The 25,250-nt window shown below is 43.2% G+C and overlaps 1 protein-coding gene across 5 annotated transcripts; it reads left to right on the top strand.

Moving 5' to 3' along the window:
• Positions 1–727: 727 nt before the first annotated feature.
• Positions 728–19,695, top strand: C3H21orf62 (chromosome 3 C21orf62 homolog). 5 transcript variants are annotated; one of them, XM_053308166.1, is made up of 4 exons: positions 6,492–7,951; positions 8,829–8,938; positions 9,528–9,638; positions 17,897–19,695. In XM_053308166.1, exon 4 carries the CDS (start codon positions 17,950–17,952, stop codon positions 18,628–18,630), a length of 681 nt encoding a protein of 226 aa, XP_053164141.1. In that variant the 5' UTR covers positions 6,492–7,951; positions 8,829–8,938; positions 9,528–9,638; positions 17,897–17,949; the 3' UTR covers positions 18,631–19,695. The 5 variants fall into 5 exon arrangements, with proteins under 5 accessions (XP_053164139.1, XP_053164141.1, XP_053164143.1 ...); XM_053308164.1 differs by lacking the exons at positions 8,829–8,938; positions 9,528–9,638 and adding an exon at positions 728–1,141 and having other exon boundaries at positions 7,799–7,951; XM_053308168.1 differs by lacking the exon at positions 8,829–8,938.
• Positions 19,696–25,250: the final 5,555 nt, after the last annotated feature.

Below are 25,250 nucleotides of genomic sequence, written 5' to 3'. Positions count from 1 at the left end.
TGGCAAATCAGGACTCTGTTCATCCAGGGTCATACATGCCCCCAGTTTTTTGTTCATTAGTACTTGACATCCAGGTTAGATTATATCATACATTTTCTAAGCAACTTTGAATAAATTCTGATTTGAGTCAAATAAGAACCTCTTGCAAAATGTTTACATCATGTGCAAAGGAGGCATCTTTAGAGGACCTGTTATGTTATTCCTCTGTACATTATGGTGAATAAGTGTATTTAACTTACAATAAATGTGATCTTGCAAAACCACTCTTCCCCTTTTATTCCCTAAATATTCCTTTGCTGTGCTATCCAATCTCTCCCCTTCATGCTATATTCTCACTTCATCCTCCTTCACTATCCTACCCCACTAACTCTTAGAGTGAGCAAATAAATCAAGTTTTGAAACATTTTATTTTCCATCTGTAATGGACAATAAAAATAATGTAAACAGTGTTTTAAAAATTCAAAGGGATCTTGGTCCTTTGCAATAGTGCTGGGGACGCTGGGCACAAAAATGGCATATCTTCCAGATACAGATTTACCAGGTATAAATATAAAAATGTTATAATTATTGTACTCAGCAAATCCATACCATTGAAGGGTATGCACTACAGGGTCCAAATTTGCTGGTAAGATTTGAATTCATACCCATGCAGCTATGACAACCTGCCCAATGTCCCATCCCTGCTGTCACTCATCTCGTGCTTGCTACTGCTCTACACAAGAAGTAGTGCTAACACAAAGAAGAAAACAGCTCTCCAAATTCTGTTCCTCTTACACATATATCTAACCTGTGAGGCTTCTATTTCAGAGTGATATGCGTACATTCTTATTTAGTTTACCTTCTCTTCAAGAAAAAATCAGGCTACCAAATGGACTACAGAGATTGCTATAAAATCAGATATTTATTTTATGTAGGTATCAATACAGTGGTGTAGGCCTCAAGCGTCTCTCCTGGTTGCTATAGAAACTTGGGCTGCTAGCTTCCAGAAAACATAAAAGAACAGCAAGTGCAAGACCACACATTCCATCCTGCCTTGTTGATTAACCAGGCTGTCAAATGAGAGCAAAGCATCAGTACGTACGTAGATAAAAATCTACAAAGTGAAGAGCAACACAGCAAAACAGCTCAAGAGGCTACAAGTGTAAGTACTCTTTTCTGTTTCTAAACAAAAATTGAGCATTGCTGTTAGAGAAAGAGCAGGATTTTATTCCTTGTGTCTGAGAGACAAGCTGTTTCAACCATTGCAGCATTATTATTTCTCTGTCATTGGACTTCTGTTCCCTGTAGATGAGTTTCTGAATATCAGACATTGGGACTCTCCTGCTTTTGCTGTGTGTAAGTTTGTAAATTCCTTAGACAGAGACTTCTTTAATATCAGAATGCTGCATACATGCACTTCAAATTAATTTTAGAAAAATATATTATAAATATAAGGAATGAAGCTAAAGAGAAATTTTATTAAAATAGCACTTCATCTGCTCTTATAATATAAACTCTTCTAAAGTTAATCGGACTACTTTTCTGAACTATACTGACTATATAGGAAGAAGGACAGAGTCAAACTAGTAATTTTTAGTGCTGAAATCTGCCCTTAGAAAATTAGTATGACTTAAAGTTACTTGGTGATTTCCAAACTTACTGAATTGTATTACTCAGAAGTTATTCTAAAGGACTACTTCATTTCAATAGGACTACTCAGGAGTAGTTTATTTTGCATGGCAGCCACTAAGTTGATTTATTTATATTTAAAACATGTCTATGCCACTTTTCTACAACTACAAAGGGAATCACAAGAAAATAGATCATAAAAATAAGAAATCCAGTTATAATAAAAAGAAAAGCAACAAGGCAAAACCAGCTGAATAAAAATATACATTTTTTTTAAAGCTAGCCCCAAAAGGCCTGTTTAAAAACCATAACATTGGCATAATTTGTAAGATAACTATAAAATCACAAACATAATCATTATACAACCATTTAGCTCTGAAAATCTATATTGTAAAATACCTAAAATATTAGCAAATCACATTTATAATATTAAATTATCTAATCTTCAGTTTGATCATTCTGGTTGCTCCTTTTCTCTATATCTAATGAAGATGAGATGATAAAAGTATGACCAAATTAAATCACCATTTAGATGGTTTATAGGTTCCTGTTCTATAGGTTCACATATTCCAGGGCTTGGTTCCATAAACAACATCACAGTCAAATGTAACATATAACCGAAATACAAAGCAAAGTTGTTTCAGCAAATATTTTCAAAGTAGTGTACAATGGAAGATTGGAAGCAACATAACAGCAAAATAAAACAGAAATATAATCAATCTAAACACCATTTTAAAAATATATAGTAGAAACAGCAGATAACATTATATAAGAGAAAGTAAAACACCAAATGAAAGGGTATTCTAGTCACGTCCAGCCCATCCACTAAGTGGACCTAGGTGGTTGCCTAGGACACCAATTTGGTGGGGGGCACAGGCATTGCCATCCCTGCTGTGAATAGCCACCCTCTGCATGGCAACTGAGGCAGAGGTCATAGAGAGGAAGGAGATTATACCTTTTAAAATCCATGAGACTGCTGCTGCCCCCCTGCAACACTGCTGAGTCCATGCCTGCTGTGTGTCTTGCCCTCGCTTCTCACCTGGCTGGTGTACATGTGTTATAGAATTTTAACTGAATGTAGAGGGGGGCAAAGTCATAATCGGCACTTGATGCTGGCTGTGGGCGGGGGGTGATGAGGCCTGGACCCCGCAAAAACCTAGCACTGGCCTCGATACTAATCCTCGACAGCAAAGGCTGAGAAGGCCCTGCTTCTTGCAGAGACAAACCTGACCTCTGAATAAGATGGAATGTGAGCGTTGGCCTCCCCAACTGACCATAAACTTTGCGGAGGTTCATAGGGAAGCCAGCAATCCCTGAGGCACCCCAGTGCTCAGACCAGGGAATATCCTCAGACCATTCAGAATATCCAGAGGTGCTTTTATGTAATGCTTTATCGGGATAAAGCATAAAGTTACAAGACATGCAGCGGGAGGCAGGAGGGAATTGAGTAGAGACACGAGTGAAGAAAACTGCTTGTGGTTAAACATGATTGTTTGAAAAGGGGGAGTTCTGCTACATATTCATGCAGCACCAGTAATGAACTCTAGAGCATTTTGCTTTAAGTTTTCAACTATATGATATTACATGCTTCATTTTTTAAATAATTAGCTAAAAGCAGTTTTTAACAACTAGTTGAAGATGTACCCTTGTACATCATGCTTCCTCAGCAATGTAGGGAGACCAAAATGCATTCCCAGCTTGGCAAGTGTAGATCGCAACAATTTGTTTTGAAGATAATATTTTTCCTGATATGCATAACTTTAATGTTAATTTGCCTCCCGTTAATTTTGAATTCCTGTCTTTTCCAGTCTCATTAGAGAATGCTTTTTTCCAGTATCAGTAGGAACATTTAGTGGGAGTGACAGGCTGCTATGATACCACATGCTTGGATAAAACAAACATTGGCAATGAAATCATTCCACTGGCATTTGCAAGTTTATCTAAAAGGAAACTAATTCCAGGAGCTGAGACCTGTGAGATTTTTTTTAAAAGTTCCTTCTCTACAGTTTTTCTCATTTTAACAGTTCAACTATCAGTGACCGAATATAAAAAACAACATTGCTTGCATAGATATACAGACAGATCGCTTATTACAAGATCACCATGTCTCTATTTACATACACTGGAGAGCTATTTTATTAGATTAGCTCAAGCCATTGGGATTTGTCACCCATGAGGAGCCAGTGGCACCAACCATGTGCAATCCGGTATGGGCAAGAGAGGTGGAAGACTTTTCAAATAAGCGACACCATGTGAACATTCTGCATTGCTACAGTCAGGGGTATAGCTATAATTGAACAAGGTGGGACAAGTGTCTCTGAGGAAGTGGAGGGACACCACATGGATATTATTTGCGTAGGAACAAGAGAAAGGGTATGCTGGAAATATTTCATTCCACCATAAAAACAAGTCCTAACTGTGTTTATGAAGCAAAGACACTAGGTGTGTGTCGGGGGGCATCTTAACTTCTTGTTCCAGGGTCCCCTCCAACCTTGCTACACTCCTGGATACAGTCCAGTGAAGGTTGTTAAACTTGACTTTAAAAGGTATATATTTTAATATGACATCGCAGAACAAGAATATTCTTTCTGATCATACCACAAATTGATGTGATTTTGCAAGATCGTCCTTCAATGGCTTAGTCCACGGACATAACTCTAACCTATGCTCACCCTAAAAAGGGGGTGGGGTGGCAAGGGCCCCTCACCTGCTACTTGCCCTTCCCCACTTCCACGACTTGCCCCTCCTTACTCCCACCGCTTGCCATCACTCCATGCCACTGCCGTTCCTTGCTCCCACTGCTTGCTAGCCAGCTCATGCAGCGATAAGGGGCTCCATGGCCATTCAGATCCTTACTACTGGGCTTGTAAATGGAAGTGGCAAGTGCGGGGCAGCAGAGTGACAAGCAGAGGGCAACAGGACGGCCAGCGGGGGCAAGAGCGACCTGGTAAGTGACGGCAGTGGACAGGCAAGCAGGCAGGAGCTGCAAGGTGCTGTTGTAAGGGGGCTTGGTGGTGGTGGCAGCAGCAGCTACTGCCACCAAAAAATAAAATGTACAAAGTTTCTACAGGGCTTAACTGTGCTACACACAAAACTCTGTGGCATATGAGGGGAGCCATATTCCTTTTTTTTAATGGAGGATCCCTGAAATCTCATTACCCTGGTGCTCAGTTCAGATGTTTGTGAACAGTTTGCATGATTCTTCCTCGGCCTCCCTCTTCCCATTCTGTGCTTCAATTTCCTCCCGAACTTCCTGGTTAACAGCAAACCATAATTTGCCATTACATCTGGACTGGCAAACTATGGCTTATATTTGCCGTCATCCAAGTTTTCAGCTAGGGTTTGATTGTGGCTTGCAGCATAAATGTAAATTGCAGTGTGCAGAGAGAGGGTGATACAAATGTGAGAACCTGAAGTTTATTCCAGGTTTGTCCATGTAGCTTTAAACCAATTTGGCATTACATCTAAACTGAGACAATGCATATGGTATACAGGAAGACCTCAATATATGCGGATTCATGTATCTATGGCCAGGTAAAAGACACTCAACCTCAGCATACTGCGGGGTGGGGGTGGGGATAGGGAAAAAAATGTCGACCTCGCATGGCCACAGGTGGCTGGAAATGACTGGGGAGGTCATTTCCGGCTGCCATTTTGTGTTTCAGAGCCTCAAAATGGCTCCATTAAAAAATGAAAAAATGGCAATTTTCAGGCAATTTGGAGGCATTCAGAGTCACAGAGCAACTCGGGGGAGAAGCTATGATGGTAGGCAGTTTCCCCCAGCACCCTTCCCCATCTGATATTTAGACCACACACACCCCCAACCGGGAACCTAACCCCCAATTCCCTATTGTCCCAATACCTCGATATTTGCAGTTCCCATATCTGCAGTTGTACCATGGAACGGAAACCCCACTAATATCGAGGTCCTACTGTATTATAAATATAGCCCTGAAAGGTTTCTATTATATCAAATGTACTTAAAAATTTGATATTAAGCCCTTACAGATTTATGTTTTCAACAAGACATTTATTGGTCTGATGGAATTAACAATGACATGAAACATCTGTACCAATTCAACTTGAGGTTGTTACAGGCTTTTGCAGTCATAAGAGTAAATCAAGACCCAGAATTTATTTACAGAAAACTAGCTGTCTTCTTAGCTGCTGCTGCTGCTGCTGTTTTTTAAAGGATCGGGAAGCTATATCTATTCTTATTGGAATGTTATTTACTGGGTGAATAGATAAATAAAACAAGTTCCCAAGTTAATTAAATCCTTTCTAAAAGATGTAGATGTATGTTTCCCACCAGCGCAAACAATCACAGACTAAGGACCGGGTCTGATGATCAGTGAGACCCGGTTTCCTCGGGTGAGCGGGAAGAGCGGGCTAAGCCCGCTCTCCCCGCTCACGAGTGGGCAGGGAGCCCTGGGCGGCTGGATCGGCCGCCCACATGATGGCCGGCTCCGAGACGGAGACGGCTGGGGCTGGGGAGCTCAGGGGCCACGCAGCCCCCGGAAGCCTCAGTATGCCCTGCGCAAGAGTGCAGGGCATACTGGGGAGACCCCCGAATCGGGAGGCTGCTTTTAAGCCTCCTGGCTGGGGGTCTACTCACAAGTAGCCACGGTGCGGAGCCGTGGCACAGCTACTCAGGAGCAGATAGCCTGGGTTTGCGGAGCGCTCGCTCCGCAAACCCGGGCTAAGGGGTGGGCTATAGGAGCGAGTTAGCCACTCCAGAACCACTGGGCTCGGCTGCGAGCCCGGTGGTTCTTACGATTACAAAAATCGGGCTAGGAAAATCCTAGCCCGATTTTTGTGATCGTAAGAATAGCCCCTAAATGTTGTAGATAAGATTTGGGGAAGTAGTACTGTTTAAGACTACTAAATTAAACTGATATTTGAAAATTGATTTTTATTTGAATCTTTTTAAACATAAATTTCCATTCCTACAATTGTTTGTTTTTTGTCTACAAATAAGATATATATGGGTTGTTATAATCCATGATTTTGCTGGCACTGACAATGTACTGTGAAGTTTTAATTCCTTAAGACCAATGAAATGTACAATAAAATGAGAAGAAAGGTGGCTGGAATAAAGAATAGGAATTCTTACGATGAATCTGATAGGATACAACTAGTGCCCATTTGGGGGGCCTACACCATAGTGGTGATGGTCTCAACAAAGTCACATCTCTCTGCCACCACACTGTATCTACACAGGGTCATCCAGTGGAACTGAAGCACCTTTTGCAACTGAGCCTTCACGGCAAGTAGGTAAAGCCCTCAGAAACACTCTGTGACCAATCTGCGGAGGAGGAAAAAACAGCTGGAAGTGTGTTTGGGCCAGAATAACTGGTGAAAGGGTTAAGCAGCCCCTTCCCCACTGAGCCTGTGCGCAAGAACTGAGCGTGTGCTCAAGAATGAGTCCAGATTGCAGTTGCTCGCATCTGCTTTTCATTTTAAAAAAATCTGAACAAAGATTTTAAACACCGTTGGGTATTATATGTTTTGACCCTGGGTAGCAAGTCCATGTTTTACTATTGGGTGCCTGTGTACAGATTTGAACATTTGTTTAAAACTTGTTTGGAATTTGATTATGAGTGTTACTGTGGGTTTTTTTTACAGTGCTCCAACTCTTTTAAATATTCACTTTAAAAAATCCTCACCATGTCCCTAGTTGTTCTGCTGCTTTAACATGGTCATGTGAAATATACTGCACCTCTCCAGATGTACATATATTACAGAAACCTGTTTTTAAAAACCCATTTAACTTACATTGGTTTTGGTTTTTAGATGCCTGAGCTGCCGAGAACTCTCCCATTAGTTCTAATAATGATTCATAGATTGCATTAAAAAAAAAAAGTCTGTGATTGGTCATAAGAGATTCTGTTGTTGTTGCCAAACACATTTTCTGTTCTCAGTTCTTATGAAGAACAGCTTGCCAACCACTACAGGGACACTATTTTCAAAAATGCCAAATGATGCAAGCAGTAAAGTAGCTTGAGTAGGAGTCTTGTAACACACACACATCCATGCATACAACTAGTGGATCAAATATCAGTGCAATGTAGGTGGCAGAAGTTATCAGACAAGTGTGCGTAGCTCATAATAACCATTTCATAGAATGACACTTCCTGAAACACAAAGGAATTGAATATTCAGAATTCACTTAAACTAGTTTGTGTTGCAGAGACAATCAGGAAAAGGTTAGCAAGCATTTTCGTGTGTGTAACTCTTGCAAGATCTGGAGCACTACTTGTGTGGAATAACTCAGCTCAAGCACTGAAAGGCAAGCCAAATGAGAAGTGGAATTTATGCTATATCATAACAAAGCAACATTCAGGTGAGTAAACAGATGCATGAAATAATGTTTAGAATAATTGTTTTTCACTATGATTTTACAATTACATCAAGGGAGGAAAGGGAAAATCCTGTTCTGATTCATAAGGGAGGATCACCAGTCACATAGACTGCTTTTGGTAATGTCACAAGAGTCCTTTACTCCATAATTCTTAGCCATGGTGGATAGTTCTCCTGCTTCCTATTGCCATACATAATGGATTATCTCCTCCACTTTATCCAAGGCTCTCACAGTAAAAGGGGAGATAGAAGCAGTGTTTTGCCTTCACAAGGTTTTAATACCACTCATTTTGTGAGAGGGTGCACTAACAACTATATGCCTTAGGTGACATACCTTTAGCAATATTAAAAGGGCTACAAAAGGTAAAATGTTTATTATATTTTTACTGCAAAGGGAGCACTATTTGAATGTTCTGCCTTGGGCACCTGAATGGCTTGGACAGGCTCTCCTCCTCAAGCCACTAGAGCCTTCTTACTTCCCCTTCTAACTGAGCAAAGAGGCACCTTTTAAAAGTGGTGATTCTCTTTATTTAGCAGGGGGAGAGCAACTGGCCCTACCCATCCCCAGCACAGCATCCCTCCAGTGGTTTTTGCTGGTGTTTATCTTATGTTTCTTTTTTACATTGTAAACCTTTTGAAGACAGGGAGACATTTTATTTATCTATCTATCTACCTACCTACCTAAACCGCTTTTGGAACTTTTTGTTGAAAAGCGGTATATAAATATTTGTCATATTCGTATTCTTACAGATGAGTGCAAGTAATATTTAGTGAGATGAGAGCTCCACTTCACAAACTTTGTTGAGAGAAATATAGTCCCCCATATTCCCCATGAGTGATGCCCATTGTTCCTTTCACAGAAAACCCCAGTTACATTGTTCCGGCTGCCACTGTTAAAACCTTGTCTGGGAATGCTGTATGTGGCATGTTAGCTGGCAAATAAGTCAATATGTTCCATGCTCAACAACGTGTGAGTGAAATATTAGTCTATTTATAGCACAAAATTGAGATACTGTAGATGCTTTGCTTTAGCTGATTTAAAGCCTAGAAACCAAGCTTAAAATGAGCAAACTGAGAGGAATATATTGTGGGACAGTAATTGGATCTGTTTATAAATGTGCAATTGGGCTCTAAAAACATTTGTGACCAGATTTATTACTGAGGCAACTCCACTGACCTCTAAAGAGTTGCAGCTGAGATGAATGTGACCTTTGAAGTATAATATTAACTGCATTTTCTGTTGGCATCTCTGGTATGTTGCTGAAGAGATATCCATGAAGAAAGTTGATTAAATATTAGGTTTTAAAAGAAGCACTTGCTTCAATTTTTCTAAAAAAAATAATGTATGAGTGCTTCACTTAGGTGCTGGCTCATTGGTGAGAGCTTTTATTTCCTCTCCCCTCCTCAAAATATGGGTCAGTAAAGACACTACTGTCTTTAATTCAGCCATGAAAGTAATATACAAAAATAGAGGGGAAATAGAGAAAGGGGGCCACAGCTTTCTCTAGCCATGAGCATGGCTACACAACAGATCTCACCTGCAGGTGTCTTTACATTAGATAGCTCAGGAGCCGTATACAGCCATCCCTCACCAATCCCAGTTTTCCTAATCATGGATTTGAGTATCCGCAACTGGGAAATTGTGACTGGTCTCGCCAACCATGACCCAGGTATTCATAGTTTGGCAAGATTTTTTAGTGATGTGGGAGTGGGGTTCGCAATCTGGGTGAGTTCAGAGATTCAATCCACTCATTCTTCTTGCTGACCCTGACAACTCCTCATGATTTAAAGTGCCTGTTTGGGGGAGGTTCAAATGTGCCTTCAAATGATTTCGGGGGGTGGGTTTTCAAAATTTTCCAGAGGTTCAATTTGCTTACTCCTCTTGCTTATTTTTGGTGATTTTAAGAGATTACGGGTGATTTTTGGTAAATGTTTTGCCTTCGCAAGGTTTTACTACCACTCGTTTTGTGAGAGGGTGCAAAGATATTTTGAAGCAATTCACACAATTGCTCAAAATCAGGCTATGGGAGCCCAACCCAGTTTGAGCAATCACCCGGGCGGGTGAGCCCGGTGGTTCTCTGGCAGCTAGCCCACCTAAAACATCCTACCCCTAAACGAGGTTAATGGAGCGAGTGCTCCATTAACCTCGTTTATTTATTTATTAACATTTTATATCCCACTCTTCCTTCAAGGAGCCCAGAGCGGTGTAATACATACTTATGTTTCTCCTCTCAACAACCCTGTGAGGTAGGTTAGGCTGAGAGAGAAGTGACTGGCCCAGAGTCACCCAGCAAGTATCATGACTGAATGGGGATTTGAACTCAGGTATCCCCAGTCCTAGTCCAGCACTCTAACCACTACACCACGCTGGCTCCCCAACACCTTCTTTTGATTGTGTGTCTGCCATCTTATTACTGGCTCCAACTCCTCAAACAGTTATTTTTAGCTGGTAATTCTCAAGGTTCTGGTGTTTGAAAAACAAAACAAAACTCTCTGAGGCTTCAAGTCTGCCGACCCTGGTATAAACTGCACAACTTGAGTGAGCAGGAGAATTTTATATTGTTGTCATTCTAACCTCTATACAGAGAACAGCAGCCCCGTTCATGCTGGGCTGTTCCTGGATTTATCTGGTTCTGAATTGTAATGTGCTGTAGGTCTTCTGAAATGGCTACATTTTGTGCAGGGGGGCTGCATCAAACATTGCTGACATTCTGAATAACACTACATGTGTGCTTCAAGTGTACACATACAGTATTAGCCTCTAAGCTTGTCTCTGCACTTCAGAAGGCCACTTTTACAGTGCAATACACCATCCAGTCAATGCAATTTTTCTTTCCAGTTAGCTTGTGAAGTAGGTCACTATTATTCTTAATTTCATAGATAGGAGGTTACTCCTATCTATACCAGTCTGGCAACCTGGGTAGCTTTTCCTCCTACCTTGCTTCCACACAATCACTTCTACCCAGGTTTTCATCTTACCTTGCTTCCACAAAACTGAAAATTGGGAGCATACACAGCTCCCAAACCCAGGTAGAACACAGCTTTTGATTGTGTGAATGACCTGTGATTTTCAGAATCCTTATAGAACAGCAGGGATTTGAGCCTGGATTGAATCTTTCTCTCTGCTGCAAAGAGGCTAGGAAAACATACCATAAGAAGAGCTCGTAATTATTATATTTCCCAAGCCCTCACCAACCTTAGAACATAAGAACAGCCCTGCTGGATCAGGCCCATGGCCCATTTAGTCGAGCATCCTGTTTCAACAGTGGCCCACCAGATGCCACTGGAAGCCTACAGGCAGGAGTTGAGGGCATGCCCTCTCTCCTACTGTTACTCCCCTGAAACTGGTACTCAGAGGCATCCTGCCTTTGAGGCTGGAGGTGGCCTATAGCCGTCCAACTAGTAACCGTTGATAGACCTCTCCTCCATGAAATTATCCAAACCCCTCTTAAAGCCATCCAGGTTGCTGGCTGTCACCACATTTTGTGGCAGAGAATTCCACAAATTGATAATGAATTGTGTGAAAAAGTACCTCCGTTTGTTGGTCCTAAATTTCCTGGCAATCAATTTCATGGGATGACCCCTGGTTCTCGTGTTATGTGAGAGGGAGAAGAATTTCTCTCTATCCACTTTCTCCATACCACGCATGATTTTACAGACCTCTGTCATGTCTCCCTACAGTCATCTTTTTTCTAAACTAAATAGACTTGCCTAAACTTAATAGCCTTGCCTCATTAAAAAAGTGCTCTAGGCCCCTGATCATCTTGGTTGCCCTCTTCTTCATCTTTCCCAGTTCTAGAATGTCTTTTTTTAGATGTGGTGACCAGAATTGTACGTGGTACTCCAGGTGTGGCCACACCATAGTTTTGTATAAGAGTATTATAATATTAGCAGTTTCATTTTCAATCCGCTTCCTAACAATCCCTAGCATGAAATTGGCCTTTTTCACAGCTGCCACACATTGAATCGACACTTTCAATGAGCTGTCCACCTTGACCCCAAGATCCCTCTCCTGGTCAGTCACCGACAACTCAGATCCCATCATACTTGAAGTTGGGTTTTTTTGTCCCAATGTGCATCACTTTACACTTGCCAACATTGAACTGCATTTGCCATTTTGTTGCCCACTCAACCAATTTGGAAAGATCCTTTTGGAGCTCCTCACAATCTGTTTTGGATTTCACTACCCGAAAGAGTTTGGTATCATCTGCAAATCTGGCCACCTTGCTGTGTACCCCTAGTTCTAGATCATTTATGAATAATTTAAAAAGCACCAGTCCCAGCACAGATCCCTGGGGGACCCCACTTCTTCCTTCCCTCCATTATGAAAACTCTCCATTTATACCTACCCTCTGTTTCCTGTCCTTCAACCAGTTAGCCATCCACACATGTACTTGTCCCATTATTATTATTATTATTATTATTAATTCAATTTCTATACCGCCCTTCCAAAAATGGCTCAGGGCGGTTTACACAGAGAAATAACAAACAAATAAGATGGAACCCTGTCCCCAATGGAGTCACATTCTAAAAAGAAACATAAGATAGACACCAGCAACAGTCACTGGAAGTACTGTGCTGGGGGTGGATAGCGCCAGTTACTCTCCCCCTGCTAAATAAAGAGAATCACCACGGTAAAAGGTGCCTCTTTGCCCAGTTAGCAGGGGTATCCCATGACTGCTAAGTTTCCTCAGGAGTCCTTGATGAGGAACTTTGTCGAAAGCTTTTTGGGAGTCCAGGTATATTATGTCAACTGGATCACCTTGATCCACACACTTGTTGACACTCTCAAAGAACTACTCCAAAAGGTTTGTGAGGCAAGATTTACCTTTGCAGAAGCCATGCTGGTTCTCTCTTAGCAGGGCCTGTTGTTCTATGTGCTTTACAATTTTATCCTTGAGGATGCTTTCCATCAATTTGCCTGGAATGGACGTTAAGCTAACCGGCCTGTAATTTCCCGGATTGCCCCTGGATCCCTTTTTGAAACTCGGTGTTACATTTGCTACTTTCCAGTCCTCTGGTACAGAGCCTGATTGCAAGGATAAGTTATATATTTTAGCAAGGAGATTGGCAATTTCACATTTGAGTTCTTTAAGGATTCTTGGATGGATGCCATCCGTCCCTGGCGATTTGACTAGTTTTCAGTTTTTCCAGACAGTTTAGAACATCATCTCTTGTCACTTCTATCTTACTCATTTCTTTAGCCTCCATCCCCGAAAAGCCTGATTCAGGAACAGATACTGTATATGCTCAGTATCCTCTGCCATGAAGACAGACGCAAAGAACTCATTTAGTTTCTCTGCAATCTCCATATCCTCCTTAATAATCCCTTTCACTCCCTCATTGTCTAATGGTCCAACTGCCTCCCTGGCAGTTTTCCTGCATCTGATGTAATTTAAAGAAGTTTTTGTCATTCCCCTTGATACTTTTAGCTAAATGTTCCTCAGACTCTCTTTTCGCCTCCCTTATTGTCACCTTGCATTTCTTTTGCTAGAGTTTGTTTTCCTTTCTGTTCTCTTCATTTGGAAAGGCCTTCCAGTTCCAGAAGGAAGTCTTCTTCCCTTTAATGGCTTCCTTGACATTACCTGTTATCCATGCTGGCATCCTCCTGGACTTAGTGGTACATTTCCTCCTTTTGGGTATACAATCTAACTGGGCTTCTAGTATTGTGGTTTTGAGTAAACTCCATGCATGCATTCTGGAGCGAAGTGACTCTCCTGATTTTCCCTTTCAATTTGCTTTTCACCATACTCCTAATTTTGGAGAAGTTTCCTCTTCTGAAATTCAAAATGTCTGTTAGACTTCCTTGGTGATTCTCTCCCCGCCTCTATGCTGAATTTGATCGCACTATGGTCACTGTTCCCTAAAGGGTTGATGACACTGACATCAAGCAACAGGTCCTGGGTGCCACTCAGGATTAAGTCCAAAGTTGCCTTCTCTCTGGTTGGTTCCAAGAGCAACTGTTCTAGGGCACAGTCATTCAGCGTATCTAGAAATTTGACCTCTCTGTCATTTCCTGACTGTGAATTTACCCAGTCTATGTGTGGGTAATTGAAGTCACCCATTATTACTGCCCTGCCTCTCCTTGACACCTCCCTGATTTCCTTCTGCAATTCCCAGTCAGCATTTTGATCCAGAGGGTGATAGCATGTCCCCTGTAGCACGTTCCCTTTCCGACCTTGTATTATCACCCACAGGGTTTCTGTGGAGGACTCCAGTCCTCCTAGGTTTTCTACCTTGTTAGATTGTATCCCTTCTTTAACATACAGTGCTACTCCACCTCCAAGGCGCCCTTCCCTGTCCATTCTATAGAGTTTATATCCAGGGATAACAGTGTCCCACTGGTTCTTGCTGTCCCACCATGTTTCTGTTGTGCCCACTTATCTATTTCTGTGTTAGCAACCAAGCACTCCAGCTCGCCCATATTGTCTCGGAGGCTTCTGGCATTAGCATATAAGCACCTATATGCTGAATCTCTTACCGGGTGTATGCTATCTTTCTTTTGACTCTTTGACCAGCTGGCACAGCGTTCTGTCTGCTCTTTATGTGGTTCTGCTCTGTCCCCTTTTGTTTTATCTGAATTTTTACACCCTCACACCTTAGGGGATGGCATTTGCCAAACTGGATACTGCCCAGCTCCTGTCGGCTATTCCCCAGGTGTCATTTTAAAAGCTGCTCTGCAACCTTTTTGATTTAAAGCACCAGGAGTCTCATTCCATCTTGGGTTCAAGTGCAGCCCATCTCTTTTGTACAGGCCTTGCTTACTCCAAAATGTATCCCAGTGCCTAACAAATCTAAAGCCCTCCTCCTGGCACCAACATCTCATCCACGCATTGAAACCCCTCAGTTCTGCCTGTCTCACTGTACCTCTGAATGGAACAGGTAGCATTTCTGAGAATGCTACCTTGGGGGTCCTGGACTTCAGTATGCTACCTATCAGCCAAAATTTGGCTTCCAGGACCTCTTGACTACATTTCCCCAGATCATTGGTACCAACATGCACTACAACAGCTGTCTCCTCCCCAGCACTGCCTAACAGTCTATTTAGATGCTGCGTGATGTCCACAACCTTCACACCAGGCAGGCAAGTCACCGTGCAGTCAACACGCAGGTCACAAACCCATCTCTCTATACCTATAATGACTGAATTGCCCACTACAAGGTGGCCTCCACTCCCCTGGAGAAGAATCCTCTGTGCGAGAGGATATGGGTCCATCTTCCACGGAAGGGAGCATTTCCCTCTTCCTCAGATTGATGTCCTCCTTCTCCGAGACCTTCATTCTCCCTGACAGCAGAGGAGCTATCAGCCCTGGAGTGGGATGCCTCTACCACATCCCGGAAGGTCTCATCCTCATCTCATCCACATCTCGTCTGTCTCTCTGAGCTTCTCCAGATCTGCCACCTTGGTCTCAAGGTAACAAACTTCTTCCCTGAGACCCAGGAGCTCCTTGCATCGAGCACACACCCATGACTTATTCCCATTGAGCAAATAGTCATACATGTGACACTCCATGCAATACACTGGGAAGTGCCCCCTCCCCTGCTGACTTTCAATCTTCATAACTGGTTTTGTTGGCTGTTTACAGTATTTAGAGATAGTTTATTAGAAGGATAGGTCTCAGCTGTATTGATCATCTATTTAACAGTCCAAACAGCCTTTCTCAAGAATATGAGGGAGGAATCAGTACTTATATGAGGAAGGGATTTGTACTTACCTTCTCTTCTCCACTGGGCTCCTTAATATGGTCCTGTTTAGGACAGATTGTCCAAGCTTCATAAGTAGAAGCTGGTCACAGCAGGCAGCACTTCTGTGAAGTAGCAGGACAGCCAGGAAGCAGCTGGGAATCACAGTCAGAGACAACCAGCTTGGAATCACAGTCAGAGAGCCCTTCCTTTATCAACCTGGACAACTATAGACCTGTTTCTAACCTTCCCTTTCTGGGCAAGGTAATAGAGCATATGGTGGTGTCCCAGCTGCAGTGAGTCTTAGATGATACAGATTAACTAGACCCTTTTCAATCTGGCTTCCATTCTGGATATGGGACTGAAACTGCCTTGTTCACTCTAGTGGATGACCTACGCTGGGACCTTGACAGGGGGAGTCCCTGTTAGTTCTGCTGGACCTCTCAGCGGCATTAAATACTATCAGCCATGGTATCCTTCTGGACTGTCTCTCAGTTATAGGGACTGGAGGTACTGCTTTGGAGTGGCTTCAGTCCTTCCTTGGGGGGAGGGTCCGAAAGGTGGTTCTAGGGAACTACTGCTCTGCTGCTTGGCCATTGGAATATGGGGTCCCGCAGTGTTCAGTTTTGTCCCCCATGCTGTTTAACATCTACATAAAACCACTGGGAGAGGTCATCTGGGGACTTAGACTGAGTTGTCAGCAATATGCAGATGACACTCAGCTCTGTCTCTCCTTATCGCCTGATCCTAGGGAGACAGTGGATGTCCTGAATCAAGGGCTGGAGGCAGTGATGGATTGGATGTGGGCTAATAAACAGAGATCGAATCCAGGCAAGACAGAAGTGCTTTTGATCAGCAGGACAGCCAAACGGGATGAGGGGACTTGACTCATTCTGGATGGGCTTGCACTCCCCTTGAAAGAGCAGGTGCGCAGCTTGGGGATATTACCGGACTCTATCTACTGGATATTACTCTGCTTTTGGAAGCTCAGGTGGAGGCAGTGGCCAGATGTGCCCTTGCACAGCTTCAACTAGTGCACCAGTTGCGTCCCTTTCTGGAGAAGGCAGATATGGCTGCAGTTACCAATGCCTTAATCGTATCACAGCTGGATTACTATAACATGCTCTACGTGGGGCTGCCCTTGAATACGCTGAAACTGCAGATAGTGCAAAATGCAGTAGCTAGGATTTTATCTGGAGCTGCCTGCTGGGATCATATTACACCCACTTTGAAAGAGCTACATTGACCGCCAATTTGTTTCCAGGTCCAATTCAAAGTGCTTGTTTTGACCTGTAAAGCCCTTAACAGGTTGGGGCCTGGATACCTGAGGGACTGCCTGCTCCCAAGGGTTTCTGCCCACTTGACGAAGTCCACGTGCTGACAGTGAGGGAGGCTCGGTTATCATGCATGTGGGCCTTCTCAGTTATTGCCTCCACTTTGGAATGCTCTTCTTGTGGGCATCCACTCCTCAGTCTCCATCACATTTTTTAGAAAGCAAATTAAATCTTGGCTTTTTACCCAGGCCTTTATATGGGTGTTGTTTTTGTTGCTGCTGCTCTGTATTTTATGGTCCTATTATGTATGTTTTAAAAACTTTTAATTAGATCTGTATTTTTATATTCCAGTTTAATAATTTAGTTGTGTAACTGTTTTGAATGTTTCGTAAACCACCTTGAGATTGTTTTAATGAAAGGCAGTATACACTTTTAACTATGAATAACAATAAATAAACCATTGCAGCAGCAATAGCTGGCTGCAACTGAAGCCCTTAATAGGAGCAAGAAGACCTCTGGCTGCTGTCATTCATCCTCGTTTCTTCCAGCTGGGTATGTTCCTGTCTCCTCCTCCCAAGGAGATTCCTCTGCTCCTGAGACCCTTCCTGTACAAGCCTGTACAGCTGCTGTATCTGGACCAAGGCTTAGTGGTGTTGTTGTTCATGGGGACCGATATGGGTCGCCAACAGGGGCTGGGCCAGGGTGTGTGGTCCTCCGCCAGTGCCTGCTCACCTGGGTATTCCACCAAGCTGTGAGGGGAAAGGTCAGGGCAAGAAGGTGCCTCTAACTCTAGACAGGGAACTCTGCTCACTAGTTACTCCTCCAAAGAATTCCCTGTGTCCCACTCAGGGGTGAGGGGCTGGCACAGATGCATATGAACCAAAATTAGACAAGGTGGAAAATACATGGAGAAAGAAGCTTTGAAAGCCAAGTGTACTCTGTGGTAACAATGCTACTTTTCTTCTCTGTAGGTGGCAATCATTGATAGGATTCACTGATTTAAAGAAGCAAAGCTCCCAGAGATATGAACCCTGGAACAACAATGGCAGTATTAGCCCACAAGCATCATTTCTTTTTGGTTGCCTTCTTTGGCTTCTGTGTGGATAGTTTGGTACATGGACAAAAGAATAACACTCTAATTTTCACCAAGGAAAACTCAATTCGTAATTGCACATGTCCTGATAAAATTGGTGATAATGATTGTGATTATAGTCTAGCAAATCTGATCTGCAATTGTAAGACTGTCCTGCCATATACCATAGACAAAAACTACTACAACAACCTTACAATTTGGTTCACAGAAACATCCATGCTGGGAATCCTGTTAAACTTTACGGCTGTGTATAACCTGAAGCTCTCGCTCTGTGGCACTATTCCTCTGTCACCAAAATACCTGACTATTTGGGGCCTACGCAGACTACGGATAAAAAGTGGGATCAGTGGTCAGTTACAAGAGCAAAGTCTAACCATCTACAGCAGCCATGATAATGAAACACAAGACAAATTTGAGACACCATGCAAAGACAAGCATACGATTACTCATATTGCTATTTTAGACACATCACTTTTCAACAGCTACTCCCCATTGAAATCATACAGTGTCGAAAATATATTCAACATTACAGACCGCTTTCCTCGTCTGCCCAATTCAGACTCATTATTCACCACAAATAACAAAAGTTGTATTATAACGTTCATTTACTGACACAGTATGCTTTGCCATAGCACCAGTGCGGTCATAGGTCACTATCAGAAATACATATTTTGAAGCAAACCTCCTGCCATTCCCGTTTTTTAAAACATTGACGTATAAAGGATACCCTGTTCAACATTCATTCTATATTTCCTACTTCAGTAAACTATAAAAGAGGTCAATTTCCTTTCAAACGCCATCACCAACCACCTACCTTTTCTAACTCTATTACAGTTTGTCAATGGCTTGGTTAGGAACATAGGAAGCTGCCATATACTGAGTCAGACCATTGGTCTATCTAGCTCAGTATTGTCTTTACAGACTGGCAGCCGCTTCTCCAAGGTTGCAGGCAGGAATCTCTCTCAGCCCTATCTTGGAGATAGGGTTCAAACATAATGCTTAATCTTGGCTTAGCATTTCATATCAACCGGGCCAATGCCACCATGTTTGACACATACACTACATACAGCTAAGTTACTTTCTCTGAATGTTTTGTCTGATTTCAAACAACCATGCTTTCACAGAAATCAACAGTGTTATTACTAGTTCATAAATATTATCCTAGTCCAGGACAATGCCTTCAAAATATCCAAGGAGGATGTTAACTGGGTCCATGGGGGTCATGTATCCTAGAATACATGCTGCACTAATATGGATTGATTTTACCAACATCTTTAATCAGAGTATTGCTATCGGGGAATATCGGGGTTCTACATCTCCAACAGGCGTCATTTCCAATTTTATAGATTATGTTTTGAATATAGGGTATTCAGAACCAGAAATAAATAATAATAATAATAGTATTTTTCTTTATGTTCATGCAGTAAGATGCCCAAGTCTCTCCCTCTATTCCTATCAGTTATGTATAATTCACAAATGTGTTTCAGAATCTTGAGATATGCCACTGTTTTTGCTGTTGTTTTTTTAAAGCAATATTCTAGGCATCATATTTATGAAGAAAACCTTGAAGATGTGATGCTGGCAAAAATATGCACATTTGATTTAACATGCACTCAAGCAAATATCTTTCTTTGGCTTACTATTATTATTATATTATTAAAATATTTATATACTGTGTTTCAACAAAAATGTTCTCAAAGTAGTTTACATAGCAAAGGCATGAGAAAATGGTAACCTACCCCACAAGGGCTCACAATCTAAACACAGGCGCGCGCACGCACGCATACGTGCACACACACAAACACCAGCAACAGCCGTTGGAGAGATGCTATGCTGGGATAAAAAGCGACAGTTCCCTCTCTCTCTCTCTCTCTCTCTCTCTCTCTCTCTCTCTCTCTCTCTGCTAAATATAAAAGAAGCACCACTTTATAAGGTGCCTCTTTGTTCAGTTAGCAGAGATTGTGACTAAAATATTTGTATTTCATTAAATATTGTTGAGGCAACTTAAAACTTCAAAAACTTTCACCCCACTATCAATCTGAGCCTGAACCACTCCACAGAGTAGGTTTAATTTCTGGATACCACCGTGCAATACATAATAGACTTATAAGCAGCATCTTATATCGGAAACCCACTGTTACACATACCTATATATTTCCAGTTTTGCCCTCAAACACACCACATGATCCATTGTCTACAATTAGGCCTTATGATACAAGCACATTTGTTCCAGTTTATTGAACAGGGACTCATTCCTGAACAACAGGTAATCCTAAAATTACAGTTTTCACCCAAAAAATTGGAAAGGGAAAAAAAAGATAGAGAAGGGAACAGGTCCGGCGACACCTCCCTGGTCCATGTGATTAAAAGGGGGACATGCCTAGCATCATGACACCTTTCTGACATCCTCATGCCCTCCCAGTGCACCCCTTTACCGTGTTTGGAGGGCTGTTCATCCAAATGGTGGCTCTACACATGTTCCAAATGTTGGATTGTGTCTACAGCTGCCATTTGAATGAACAGTCCCACACACACAGTAAAGTGAGGCACCAGGAGGGTGTGAGAATGTTGTGAAAGATCACAGCGGCAGGCTCACGCTTGGCACCCCCCCCTTTAATTGCATGGGCTAGGGAGGTATCATCTGAACCAGCCCAAGGTTAGATTGGTGAACCTACCCCAGAACAATCTACACAAGGCAGACCCAGAAGAGAAAATAGCAGAACATCACTGGATGTCACTTACAGCATATAGCTAAAATCAATCCAATGTATCATCAGTGACCTACAGCCCATCCTTGAGAATGACACTTCTCTGTCACAAATCTTAGGAAGTAGGTGCCATGCCAATGCAGGCTCTACCTCCATATCTACACAGACAACCATTACAAAACTCAAAAATGTCAGCAAAACAATCAGGGGCTAATTCACTTGTTCAGCTTCTAGTGTGATATATGCTATTATCTGCCAGGAGTTCTTGCCTGCTGTCCCCAGAGAGCTAACAGATCAGTCTCTACATAAAAGAATAAATGGGCACAAATCTGACATGATAGCAACATAAAAGGGGGTCCCAGGGAACCACAAGGGGGTATCTGGTGTGATGAGAAACTTATGTACTCCACTGCTTTGGGCTCCTTGGAGGAAAAGCAGGATATAAAAATGTAAAATAAATAAATCTTCTTGCAGACCCACCCTTTTGTTTCAATATAGTGGCCATTCAATGTATAGACAATGAGGCGGGTCTTACGATCCGTGAGACCCGCTTTTGTTAAAACTGCGGGGAGAGCGGGCTAAGCCCGCTCTCCCCGCAGACAAGCGGGCAGGGAGCCCTGGGCGGCCGGATCGGCCTCCCACACGATGGCCAGCTCCGTGACGAAGCCGGCGGGGGAAGCAGGGGCCACGCGGCCCCCGCAAGCCCCAATATGCCCTGCACGAGTGTGCAGGGCATACTGGGGAGACCCCTGAGCTGGGAGGCAGCTACTTTTCGTCTACTCACAAGCCTAAAAAGCAGGTTTGCTGGAGCGCTCGCTCCAGCAAACCTGCTTTTTAGCAGGGGTTCTTGAGCAGGTTACCCGCTCAAGAACCACTGGGCTCGGTTGCGAGCCCAGTGGTTCTTACAACCAACAAAAATCAGGGGTAGGCTCTCCTAGCCCGATTTTTGTTGGTCGTGAGAATCACCCCAATCTGAGATACCATGTTAAAAGTGGAAAGCAGGCTCCATTAGTAATATATGCATTTGTTTGTTTCTGTATGTGTGTGTGCACGCACAAATACTTGCCTACCTAGGATTACACTTCATGCATCTGAGGAAGTGGGCTAAAGTTCACAAACCCCATACTATAATAAATGTGTCTCTCTTTAAGGTAGCACAGAACTTTGGTTTTGCTGTTACAAATAAATACAGCCACGCTCTAAGAGATCTGGAATTTTGACCTAAATTTATCAATGAGAAAAAGAAGTTTGCAAAGGCAAATTCTGCTTGATCAGTAGTTTTGAAGTGGGATAATATCCAGATAAGATGGAGGTACTTATTGCACAGGGTTAGAACTTGGGAGACGATTTTGATCTGCCGATTCTGGATGGGGTCACGCTCCTCCGGAAGGAACAGGTACACAGACTGGGGGTGCTTCTGGATCTGAACCTCTCCCTGGTGTCCCAGGTTGAGGCAGTGGCCAGAGGGGCTTTTTATCAGCTTCGGCTGATACGCCAGCTGCGTCTATTTCTTGAGATGAACAACCTCAAAATGATGGTACATATGCTGGTAACCTCTAGGCTGGATTACTGCAATGTGCTCTATGTGGGGCTGCCTTTGTACATAGTCCAGAAACTGCAGTTGGTCCAGAATGCGGTAGCCAGGTTGGTCTCTGGGTCATCTAGGAGAGACCATTTTACTCCTGTGTTGAAAAAACTATACTGGCTGCTGATATGTTTCCCAGCAAAATGCAAGGTGCTGGTATTACCTATAAAGTCCTAAACAGCTTAGGCCTTGGTTATTTAAGAGAACGTCTTCTTTGCCATGAGCCCCATTGTCTGTTAAGATCATCTGGAGAGGTTCATCTGCGGTTGCCGCCAACTCGTCTAGCAGCTACTCGGGAACGGGCCTTCTCCGTTGCTGCCCCTGGACTTTGGAATGCACTCCCTGTTGAAATAAGATCCTCCCCATCTCTGGCAACTTTTAAAAAGGCACTGAAGACACATTTATTCACCCAGGCTTTTAATTAGATTTATAATTTTAATACTTCTAATATTGGGTTCTAAATGTTTTAATGTTTTAAACAATTTTAACTGTTAACTGATTTAATGTTTTAAATGATTTTAATTGTAAACTGCCCAGAGACGCAAGTTTTGGGCAGTATAGAAATATTTTAAATAAATAATATAATATAACTAGTGTTTTCAGGCCCGTTGAAATAACGGGCGCTAGTAGGGGAGAGCCCCCCCTGCCCCACTCCCTCTCGCCTTTGCCCCCCTTGCCCGAGCAACTTGTCCCTTGTCCTTGCCCTTGTCCCCCCTCCCTCTTGCCCGAGCCCTCCTTACCCGATCCAGCCCGCGACAGTCGGGCGAAGTAAAAGCATATTTTGCGAAGAAGAGAGGAGCTCGCAAACAGAGCTCCTCTCTGTGCTAAGCCACTGCCCAAACTGCCGCTATGGACGCAAAGGACGCAATAGGCGTCCTTTGCGGCCAAAGCACCAGTTTGGGAAGAGGCTTAGCACAGAGAGGAGCTCTGTTCGCGAGCTCCTCTCTTCTTCGCAAAATATGCTTTTACTTCGCCCGACTGTTGCGGGCTGGATCGGGTAAGGAGGGCTTGGGCAGCTGGGAGGGCGGAAGGGCGGCCGGCGGCGGCCGTGGAGGCATTCTCATGGGCCATTTTGGCCCTTAATCATTTGGGGGGGGGACGGGGAATGAGAAATTGGGCAGCTGGGAGGGCGGGAGAGTGGTTGGCGGCTGCGGCCGCGGCGGGAAAGATTTGGGGCAAGGGCAATTTTGGGACCGGGCAAGGGCCCCCAAGTCTTCCAGCCGCCCGTCCTTGGCGGCGCCGCCAGGCCTCGGCGGCGGCTCCGCCACCACCTTGGCCAGCTTCCCCCGCCGTCTCTTCCTTCCGGACGGCTTCGGTGGCATGGCCAGGCCTCGGCCATGGCTCCGCTGCCGCCTCGGCCACGCTGCGTCCAATGGCTGCCGCCTCCTCGGCCAGTTTCCCCCGCCGCCTCTTTCCCGGCTTTGCGGGGCTTCACCGGCTTCTTCGGGGCAGCCGCTTCTGGCCGCCCAACATGGCTGCCAGGTGCTGGCGGTCGTGTCTCCCTCGGTCTGTTCTGGGCATGCGCTTTGCGCATGCCCAGAACAGCCCAGGGAGGCACAGACACACGCCTTGGTGTCCACGGATGGACACCAAGGCTTTTATTAGAGAGGATATATAATTTTAAAAGCATATTCACAGGGTTGACTTGAATTAAATGAAATTGATTTAAATCATGATTTAAATCACATCACATAAGGACTCAATTTTAATGATTTAAATCACAATTTAAATCACTAGTCACAAAGATTCTATTTAATCATAATTTTCTAGTGAAAATACGTTCTTGTAAGCCATATAACCTTAATACATATTCAGGGATAGATGTAGGTTTCATTTTTAGAAAGTAGATACACATTATAATAGGTGCACATATCTCATAATGCTGTTTCATTCAGGCAACCAGGCCTTGCATTTCTTTGTTGCACTGTTTGAATTTTGCACGCATGCCTATCTTATCCACAGGCAGGGGTGTAGCTAAAATTGAGCAGATGGGTTCAAATAACCCAGGGGCCCCTATTCCCAAGGGCCCCCCATCCTCACCCCGATTTTCTTCATTATCACCCTTTCTCCAAGGGGCCGCAGGGGAGAGAGACAGATATGGGCCCCCTCTCCCCAGCTACGGCCCTATCCACACGTGTAGGAACTTCATTAAAATATTCCCAAATGGCGTTATTTTATGACCTGTTGCCATGATAGGAGTCTCCTTTCTACAGTGGAGGATACACTTGGAAAACATTTCCTCAGAACTGCATGAATAGGTTCTGTCTACTTTTGGTTTCCCTTTCTGTTCCCTCTCATCCCTTGCATTTCCATTCAAACGCCTCCTCCTTGCTCAGATCTCCTCCATTCTCCCAAATCCTCTATTCATTCATCAGCCTTCTTTAGCCTGATTCAGACATTATTCTGTACAAGTGTACAGATGTATGTACACATGTTTACATGCATGACTGTACCTGTGTTCATTTTAAAAGTGACCCTGGATACAGGCCCTTTAAATGCACTGTACAGATAGGAAGTGTACTTCTATACAGCATAACATGTGAATGACCGTACCTGTGTACACTATACACTTGTTGTATGAGTGTTGAATATAACACGCAAATGGGCCTAATGTCTTTGCACTTTGAGCGGGGTGCAAGGGCTTGACTTTGTGTGTGTGTGTGTGTGTGTGTGTGTGCGTGTGAGGTGCATGTACACCGAATAGGACTGATCAGGTCTGTTATCTCTCATCCCCATATACAACTGTTAACATGTTCATAGAATATAACTAGAAGTTATCATTAACATTCATGATGATATATTTGACCTAAGTTCTTTTGATTTTTTTAAAAAAATCCAATTCAATTTTTAAATATTATATTTAAATTTTAAAAATCTGTTCTTTTTTATTTTTTAATCAATTTTTGCTATTCATAAACCTAAATCTTTGCACCCTTCTA

Source organism: Hemicordylus capensis, chromosome 3, assembly GCF_027244095.1.
Source record: "Hemicordylus capensis ecotype Gifberg chromosome 3, rHemCap1.1.pri, whole genome shotgun sequence".
In the NCBI taxonomy this organism is placed as follows: domain Eukaryota; kingdom Metazoa; phylum Chordata; class Lepidosauria; order Squamata; family Cordylidae; genus Hemicordylus; species Hemicordylus capensis.
Note: the sequence above shows the minus strand (reverse complement) of the source record. Positions and strands in the feature narration are given on the sequence as shown.